At 41.2% G+C, this 9,747-nt stretch overlaps 2 protein-coding genes across 2 annotated transcripts; both read left to right on the top strand.

Annotated features, from left to right (window-relative positions):
- Window positions 1-115: 115 nt before the first annotated feature.
- Window positions 116-874, top strand: LOC311000540 (uncharacterized protein; the record flags this gene model as incomplete). The annotated part of the gene is made up of 1 exon (XM_083991279.1): window positions 116-874. One exon carries the CDS (start codon window positions 116-118, stop codon window positions 872-874), a length of 759 nt encoding a protein of 252 aa, XP_083847405.1.
- A 372-nt stretch (window positions 875-1,246) lies between these two features.
- ndc1 (NDC1 transmembrane nucleoporin) lies at window positions 1,247-9,315 on the top strand. Its single transcript, XM_083990852.1, has 18 exons — window positions 1,247-1,389; window positions 2,289-2,409; window positions 2,511-2,612; window positions 3,524-3,698; window positions 3,791-3,917; window positions 4,154-4,262; window positions 4,429-4,480; window positions 4,587-4,719; window positions 5,200-5,292; window positions 5,412-5,493; window positions 5,658-5,819; window positions 6,108-6,368; window positions 6,766-6,878; window positions 7,152-7,202; window positions 7,741-7,804; window positions 7,918-8,018; window positions 8,261-8,421; window positions 8,519-9,315. The coding sequence occupies exons 1-18, from the start codon at window positions 1,351-1,353 to the stop codon at window positions 8,580-8,582; spliced, it is 2,010 nt and encodes a 669-aa protein (XP_083846978.1). The 5' UTR covers window positions 1,247-1,350; the 3' UTR covers window positions 8,583-9,315.
- Window positions 9,316-9,747: the final 432 nt, after the last annotated feature.

Genomic DNA, 9,747 nt, shown 5'->3' with positions numbered 1-9,747 from the left:
GTTTTTAATCTTTTTATCTTTTACTGAAGAAAATGTCAATTTAATTTCAAACTTAAAAAAAAATATATATATATATATATAGGCTATAAAGTGATTTGACAAGTTTTTTCTTAGGATGGCCACCTCTAATGGGAAAGGTGAAAAGGTGTCCAAATTTGAGACTTTAAAACTTTTGGAGAAATGCAGAAAGGAAAGAGATGATGCCATGCACAGAGAAAGTGTTCTCCGAGAGAAGCTGCGACAGTATGAGGCAAGGATGCGTTCAACTGAGGCTCTAAAACTGAAACTGAAAACCTTGACCATGGACAACAAAGAGCTGAGGAAACAGGTGAAAACTCTGCGTACTGAGATTGGACTTGAATGCAGTCCCAAGTTCAATGGAAAGACCACAAAGGACATAATCAATGACTTGCACGAGAAGGAGCGTGAGTGCAGCTCCTTAGTGGAAAAGGCTGGGAAACTGAGCCTGACCATTGATGATCTGACATCAGAGTTGGCAAATACAGTCACCTCTAAAACTCTGTTGGAAGACCAAGTTCAGACATTGCAGCAAAACCTCAAAGACATGACAAATAATCAGCGCCGTTTGCTGAAGCTGTGGGAAGACAAGAAGGGCCAGAGGGAGCAGCTCGCCCTCCCGGCAATTACCCAGAAACATGGACAGAAACCATTTGTCCATAAAGCAATGCAAACTGAGATGTCCATCAGTTCATCCCAAAAGCTCCCGGTCAATGCTTTCGAGATCAAACCGTTCTCGCGGGACAATGACAGAAAAACTGTTTTGGATAAACACAGTTTTCCAAATTATGGAAATGGCTATCATCATGACAAGAAAGCTTTCATCCATGATGAAACTAAAGGAATTCAGAATTGACTTGACTTGATAGAATTGACTTTAACGTGTGTAGCCTACATGACAAAGAAATTAGTAGAATGAGATAGGCTATACAGTTTAAACAGTGGACATGGCTTGTCCTGGTGCTTTGTGTAAATAATTTCCAGTATTTTGAAATGTAACTTCACTTTTTAGTTAAGTAAAAATGAAACTGGTACCAAAATGTATTGTTTATGACTTTATGTAGTTTATTCCACTTTTTCCACTATTCAGTTCAACCGGTACGAATTTATTATTGTCTATATTTTTGTATGAATTACGAGTATATTTATATGGGTCATGATGAGCAGCGCTGGCATCAGGCAGGAAGATGGACAACTATGAGTCGGGGTCCTTCAAAGGTCTTTTGAGTGCATGTGGCGCGATATGGGAAACAAACTGAGTGGAAACTAATTTGACAGCAGGACAGCCGGAGATTATAGTCACCGTTTGGCTCTATCTTTACCTCTAACAATATGATTTCTGCAGAGCAAACGTGTTGGTTTATCCGCAAGGTGAGTCGTTTGTCTTTGTTTAAAAGAAACACTTCCTCATTCATAACAAAGTGTTTTTCCTCCTGTGCTAACATGCTAACTCCTTTGCTAAGTAGCCGCCGGTGTGTTGATGCTAGTTCACAGGAGCGAAGCTAACAGGCGCTTTTTTCAGCTGTTTTAACATGTTTAGATTAGCGATATCAAAATAAAACCAAATGTCCGTGTTTTAAATAGGTTTTAAACACAGGAGGTAACTTAAACCTGATAGTTTGTCACGTCGGTTCACAGATCTGTTTAATCCGTCAACCAGTTTTTTCTTGTAACCAGAGACGTTAACTTAACGTCTCTGAGGAAAAAGTTTAGCCGAGTCCTGGAAAATGAAATTAAATGTATTAGATTATTTTAAACGTGAGACAGACAAAGTGAACACGAAAACGAATTATGGCGGTCATGTTGGATCAAATGATGTAGTCCTGCTGTGTGAACTGTCATATCTATCAGTTTTTATTGTTCCTGGCTATTCTGTTAGTTTGCTTTATGCTAATGTTGAATTGAGCGATTATAATAACAAGTATGTAAAAGCCATTAATCGCTTAATATGCTAATGACAACAGTTATCACAGTGGATCAAATTATGAAATCATTGTGTAAATTGAATTATAACTAAAGTAACAGAAATAAAATGGTCAAACTGGCAAAATCCAGCAAGAAAGTATCTAAATAATTTTTCTGAAAAAGACTCAGTAAACTCAGTAAACAGTTTGTAATATTCTGAATAAACCACTGTACAGTGCAAAATGCAGTCAGTTCAGTCAGTTTTAATGTCATAGATTGAGTAACTCTTCTGTAAACCTGAGATAATGGTTGTGTAACGTTAATTATAAAATGCATAATGATGTCTGATGATCTGCTCTGTGCAGGTGATTTGCTGGAGAGCAGCAGCCAGCATTGCCTGGGCTGTCCTGTTGTTGCCACCCATCACAGCAGTGTTTGTAATCCTCAGCAGGTTCAGTCTTCTCCACCCCATCCACACAATATCAGGTCAGACACCTTGTTCCTTTTTGAGATTTGACTCAACTCAGAGCTGTGTGAAGTTTTGTCTGTGTTGTCAAGCTTACACTTCTTACACTCTTTACCTGCAGAATGTTTCTCCCTACTAACGAGCGCCAGTGCCATCTTCTCCTTCATCCTGCTGGGTGGAGTCATCCTCATGGTGGGGTTCCTGAACCTGGAGTATTATACAGGTGAGTGGCAGAAAAACACAGGACTGCATCCAACATGGTTATTATCAGTCGGGATGTCACCATCATAGATTTTTTGTGATATGAATATTCACAGAGAAATAATAACGGTATTACGATTATCATGATTATTATGCATTAATTAATTAATGCATAAATCAAAATATAATGACATTACTTATATACACAAAATATGTGAACTATCTATATATGACCAATTATTAATCCTCCATGGAAAATGTTTGAAATATTCAAGTCTTTAATTGTCATCTATAAAAAAAAATTAAGTTTGTTTTTATCTTCTTTTTTTTTCCTTACAAATGACACGCTAACATTTAAATTCCTGCTGTACGTATTTCCTCCTTTAGCTGCTACTTTTCCCAGCATGGTTTACAGGCTGGCAAGCCGTCGTCAACTTAATGGGCCCTAGCCCTAGCCTCGTTGGCGTGTCGAAGCTGCGCTGCGCTTAGACTTCGCTCGGTCTAGGAAACTAGGGCCCAATATGTTTGTTTGGAGGGAATGGGCTCTTTGCACAGCTCCACTACTTCCTTAACTTAATGCTGCTCCTTTGTTTCCTGTCTTACATTATTGGACAAACTGATTAATCTAGGTGTGTCTGAGTAGTCGCAATGGTCAGACACACCTGGATTAATCGGTTTGTCAAATAATGTAAGACAGGAAACAAAGGAGCAGCATTAAGTTCAGTAAGTATTGGAGCTGTGCAAAGAGCCCATAAATCTTCCTCTGCCAAACTTTACCACTCGGACACGTTTTTATTAAAGTAATGATGTGAATGATAGTTACATTGCAGTCTGATATATAACCATATATTCCTCTGATACATTGTTGAGAACAATTTCTTTAAAACTAGTATGTGCTCACATGAATTTTTACTGTCTTGTGTTCCTCTTTAGTCATCCCAGCTATTCCGTGCTCGAAAATCGCCCTGTTGGGTCAGCTGCTCCACCCTCGCCAGCTTGTCAACTCCCTCGTCTACTGCAGCATGGGATTAATTGTTGCTTGGTGTTGTGCCATCTTCATGGGGGGCAGCTATGAGACGCTCAGCTACCCATGCATGCAGAGCGATGGGTAGGGTGTTACCACGTTACAGGTGTAAAGTTCAGCTGTACATGCTTCAGCCATCCTCTAACTGCCTCTAATTTTGTTTTCAACACCGACAGTTCATCTCAGATGTGCCTGAATGAGTATCAGCTCATCCTGCTGCTGGCTGGAGCCTTCATTGGGTTGTCTCACAGTGTATTGGGTGTGATCCACAACATGAACTATGTCTCCTTCCACACGGTTCAGGTGTGTGATACTGATGCGAGGTTAATCATTTATCCGACTGAGAACTCTCTTTTCCTGAATGAGAATGTAAACATACCTCTACTGCCAGTCTACAATGTCGATAAATACGTACATGTTTCTTGAACCCTGATGTCAGCACAGCACAGCCTACATAATTAACTCAAATTTTAGAAATCTAAAATACCAGTTTTCTACATAAAGTTACTGTTATTCATGCTCACCTCTTATTTCCCCAGCAATACAAGTACCTTCGCTTCAAGGGATCCCTGCCATTGGTGGTGAAGTGCAGTGCCACTCAAGCACTTTACTCTATCAGGAACTTCATTGTTGTGTATTTCTTTTTGGGTAAGTCATTAATGAAGACAACTCCACCTCAAGTTTTTTTTAAAGTCACTTTTGTTATTATTATATTATCATACAGTTAATATTCTTGAGTGCTGCTTTTGTTCTTTTCTACCCAAAGTTACTGGAAGTAACAGCTGAATAAAATATTTCAATTGAACATTAACAGGATACATTCCCAGAGCGTGGACCTGTAAGACTCTGAATCTTCATTTGAACAGGTCAGTATAGTTTCTTGATTATATATGATTAAGTACTAGTTGCCAGTGTTAATTCTGTGGACCAATGTAAAAAACATTTATGCTTGTTTGCATTTTCCACCTCCAGCTCTGCCCATCCTCTTGACAGCATAGCTGGACTGCTGGACCTGTCCCTGCTCTACCAGCTGTGGATCAGTGCCACCTTCCTCCTCTTTACGTGGTACATCACACTGCTGCTCTTTAGGATCTTTGTCACTGAGGTATGTTCTTGGTTTTTTTTTTCTTTTGAAGACGAGACGTATTTATATTTCTGTTTCATTTTTGTGTGACACCAACATCTGATTTGATACACTTGACATGATCTGATCTGGTGGTTAAATGTCACCACTTAAACCTGACCTAGTGCATGATCAACATTACTCCAGCCATGACCAGTGTGACCACTATAAAGTAGCACACTCACAAGTTTTGTTAATTCATTTTGTTCGCCATTCATCAATGTTAATGACCTAAAAGTAGCATATTGTGTTGCAAGGCAGACAACTCCTGTTTACCTTTTAATTATTTAGAGACACTAGGGGGCAGCGTTGACATTGATTTGAATGTGTAGGTGTTTGGAAAAACACCAGTCTGGACAGAATAGTGTGTACAGTATTTTGTTGGTAAAAGGTCTAATTTATCTGAAGTGATCAGCTCAAATGATAATTGATAAACATGACTTTAATATGTCTCATCTTCAGGTGTACAGTTTTCCCGTGCAGTCGTCTTTCACTGAAGATGCTCTCCATTGTCTTCCCAAAGTTCTCACAGACAGGCATCCAGTGATATTAAAGGTAGGTACAACATAAGTGTAGAGTGTTTCAAGGCTACTCTCTTTCTCTTTCTACTCTCTCTCTTTTTCTGCCTGTTAATTACCTAATTTGCTTAATTAATGATTGACTTGTCCTTTCAGTTCCTAGCTCTGCAGGACTTGGCTCTGCTGTCTCAACGCTCCCCATCACGGCGCTGTGAGGTCTTCAGTCTGAGTCAGCCAGGTCTGTTGTGTAATCCATGCAGCAAACATGGCCTCACTTAATGCTTCCTTTGATTATTTTAAATACATCTTGACACATTTCAGGTGTTCAAATTGTATTTTTTAAGAGGTTTTACAACAAAACCAGATTGTGCTTACTGTATCTTTTCATTATCTCTTTCTCAGGTGGCCATCCTCATAACTGGAACGCCATCAGCAGAGAGTGTCTGTCTCTGCTGGCTGATCTGACCCAGAGACTTGTGGCCTATCATGACACGGTAGCAACCAATGGCCGCGCCAAGTCACTGTCTACTGGGAGTGAGAGGAAGACGTCATCTGAGACATCAAGTATGTTGCTGTAAACCAGTGGCTGACATTAGTGGAGCTCTAGTCATTTAAAGAAACTTTATTATACTGTATCATATGATTACATATTTTAAGTCGTTGTTGACATTACCAGTGCACATTTTGTAACAACTTTTATTGGCAATAGTATTAAGAGGGTCAGTGCTTCAGGAATAATCACAGTTCATCTATATTAAGGACTTTTATTTTACTTTTTTATTTTTAAAAAGACAGACCTTTTTCAAAGAAATATATGTTTATGCACTTTGTCCTTTTTATTTTTCTTTGAAGTAACATCAGGCACAGAAGACCTGATGTCTCCAAGGCCCAATATGCTGATGAAAACTCCAGCTTCAGTCTTTGCCCGCTCTGTTGTTGGAGGCCCACAGAGCCCTCTGACGGCGCCGTTCACCCCTGACCTGGACAGTCCCTTCGCCTCTCCAGCCCTGCGGCGCCTCACTGCCCCAGTGGAACAGTGCTCTCCTTGGCACGGCACGGTGCAGAGCCCACACATCATGAGGAGAGCGCCAAAGCTCTGGTCCACCTCCACAGGTGAGAGGAAGCTGGTGGAAGATGATGGGTCAGTCAGATGGAACAGAATCCAGTTTTAACACAGTTGTTTAAATCTTTATGAAAAGCTGCTGCAGGTACAGTTGTGCTGTTTCATCGCTTGATGTATTCCTGCTATAATCTAATGTTGATGAGCTACATTGCATGTGGTTTTGATCTGATATGCATAGCTTTCTCTCTGTCTGATTAGAGACATGATTTCAGCTATTGCAACAGGCTCCGTGTCAAGCTTCTTGCATGGCAGTATGCCAACTTGTTAGTGGCTCAGGCCAGGGGATAATTACATGTATTGATTAATAGAAGGATGATTGATTAGATACTGCATTATGAAGTCTAGATATCTTGATTCTATTTGTGATGTTGTCCTCTGTCTCTGCAGATTCGCAGGCCAACGGCAGCCTCCCACCGTCCCCTGCCTCTGTTCCCAGTCCCAAGCAGGAAGCCTCCAAACCAAGCCTGCTGGCTCAGTTCCTCCAGAACAGAAAAGAACAGGTACTTCATCCTCATTACAAAGCAGAATTATAATGTAATTGTTGCGCTGTGCTGCAATGTGCTTCTGACCAAAGCCTTTTTCACACTTAGCATTTATTAACTCTGGGATCGTATCATAAGAGTCAAGTGCAACGGTCAACAAATAGCCCATCTCCCTGTTTATTTATTTATTATATTTGCACAGGTGTCAGTCCAAAATGTTTTTTATTTGTGCTGATTGTCTTACCATTGTCCCCATACCAAAACAACTTTACACTTAATTGTCCCATTCAGGTTAAAAATTTCATGGCAAAGCGGGTGCTGATAATGTATTTGTTTAACAAGGTAAGGATGTGCGGCGTGTGCATGCTACTTCCCTGTAGGCTTCCCAACACCGAGGGGCTTCCTGCATGCTCTCGTTTGGCACAGTAGATCTTCCCTCTTTGGTTTTTAGCAAATCTAACAACCTCACCCTGCAGGCATCACTAATTTAACTCCTGGTTGGGCCTCGTTGTTCGGGCATTACTAATGTAGCTCTTTTCCACCCATCTAACGGTTACAAAGAGCCTTACTAATTACCTTGAAAGCTTGAATTAAGGAGTTGTGTGACACTCACCTCTAGTGTTAGCTGAGTAGTATAAAACAGGTGCTAATCTTCCTCAAATGAGTGTGTCTGAGTCGTTACGTTGCACCCTTTTCTTGATGTAGAAACTAGTCTGGTAAACCTGCTTTGCTGTCTGAGGTTTACGTATCTTCCTTTAATCACGCATGCATGTTGTAGTGTAGTCTCACTAAAATATGTCCAACTAACCACTTCCTTACTCGTTGATCTGATCTTCAATTGAAGTGAAAACTCTCACTAGCCTAACACTGTGTCTTGCAGCTTCCTGAAGCCTCGAGTCAGGCTCTCTTTGCTGACGGCCAGGCTCACATCTGGGCTTTAGAAGGTAGGAGGAGGAGGAGGAGGAGGCGGCCTCGGTTAATAATCTTCATTTGATATGGATTCACCCTCTTAACCCCCGATACATATCTCATTATATCCTCTAATATCCTCCTGCAGGACTGTCTTATCTCGTTCAAGCCTCCTTCTCAGAAGACCAATTTGGGGTGGTGCAGACTACATTACCCAGCATCCTCACCTCTATGCTAGTCTTGCAAGAGGTAAGTAAACCGATCCGTTCATCCAAATCTAAAATACATTTAAAAAAAGCAAACCTACTGACAGGATTACATGGACAGTGTGGTGACACACTGACACAGTTGCACGCACAGCAGAGCCTCAGGACACTGCAGGGCCGACGCAGGGGAAACAAATTGCAGCTGTTACTTTGAAGCGTGTGTGTGTGTGTGTGTGCGTGTGTGTGTGTACACTTGACGACAGCCGTGTCCTCCTCCGTCTCCAGGCTGTAGACCGCCACTTCAAGCTGCCTCACGCCTCCAGTAAGCCCATCAGGTCGACAAGCAGCATGGGAGACTCCACTTACAAAACACTGCGCTTTGCTCTCCGGGCCACACTCAAGACCGCCATCTACAGGATAACAACCACTTTTGGCGATCACTTAAAGTAAGACCCCCTCCCACCATCATTAAAAATTCACTTTTTTTCTCCAATGGCAAAAAGATGATTATGCTGAGTCTCTATGAATCTTTTATGTCCTCAGTGCTGTTCAGATGTCTGCAGAGCACCGGAAAAAACTACAGCAGTTTCTGGAGTACAAGGAATAACGCGCCTGACACTTGGCTCCGGTGCCTTTTTGGATTCGTATCAGTGTGATGTGATGGGGTGTGTGCGTGTGAACACATCAGCTAAAAAGTGAGGCAACAAGTGAAAGCCCATGATAGTGCCTCTTAAAATCTGCGTCTGCACTGTGTCGCAGAGGATTGTGTTTGATAGTCTAAGACATCTCCTACATGAGTGAGGGGGGGCAGAGCTCCAGCTGACAGACTGCCCCAGGCTGCCAGGAGCTGTGAAGGACTATTATCTCCTGTGTTTGGGATTTAAAACCAGCATGGGCTAGCAACTCATCCCAAAAGATGTTTGTGTCATGAAAGTAATATCACAGTATTATATTTGATGATTTTTGTCAATGGGATGAGTTGTGAAGGGCTTTTTTTTTTTTACTGCTTAGTTGTGGTTTCATATTTCATCTGCTGTCCTCTTGAATTATATCCCTGTGATTTCAAAAACCCTTTTTATACTGAGTTGAAAGAAATGGCCCAAGCTGTTGAGGTAGCCAGCAGGAATGTGCTCTGTTCGGAGGTCTCTTCAGTTCACAGACGCCTGAAATGTGTTTTCCTGGATCTGGTTTTGTTATAGACACCACCCTGGAGAACCTCTGCTTCACACTTGTGCACATCAGCCCTGGTTCTCTTCACCAGGAAAAACAAAACATATTAAATTTACACATCTGTTTCATTATATAAAAACCACTTGTTCTCGTCAGTTTTGTTCGTGTGGAGTATAACTGTTCTGTGTCACATGAATTTGAGTTTTCACTCAGAGACCTGTTGAATAAAAACATGATATAAAGATCATTTGTCAGGTTTCTGTCTCACCTCTAATAAGCAGTTTCAGCTCTGTTCGTCATAAATGATGGTGACTGCTCAAAGAAAGCTCAGCCATGTGTTTGTATTAGATTTTACTGCACTTGAATGGATTCTTACATAAGTGAAGTACCAGAGGTCAAGGGAGTACGACAAGCAGCAAGCACTGATTTAACAAAAGGCAGCTCCTGTACACCGGTGTTATATAAGTGTCTGAGGTGATTTAGATGTGGAACGATGAGCAGAAACTGATTTTAAAATCACAAACTGCTTTGCTTCAGTGCACAGGTCTGAGAGCTAAATAATCAAACTACCACCTCCACAACACTAAAGTCCCAGGAGACAT

Source organism: Trachurus trachurus, assembly GCF_905171665.1.
Source record: "Trachurus trachurus genome assembly, chromosome: 17".
NCBI lineage: Eukaryota > Metazoa > Chordata > Actinopteri > Carangiformes > Carangidae > Trachurus > Trachurus trachurus.
This window is presented reverse-complemented; position numbering and strand designations above follow the sequence as displayed.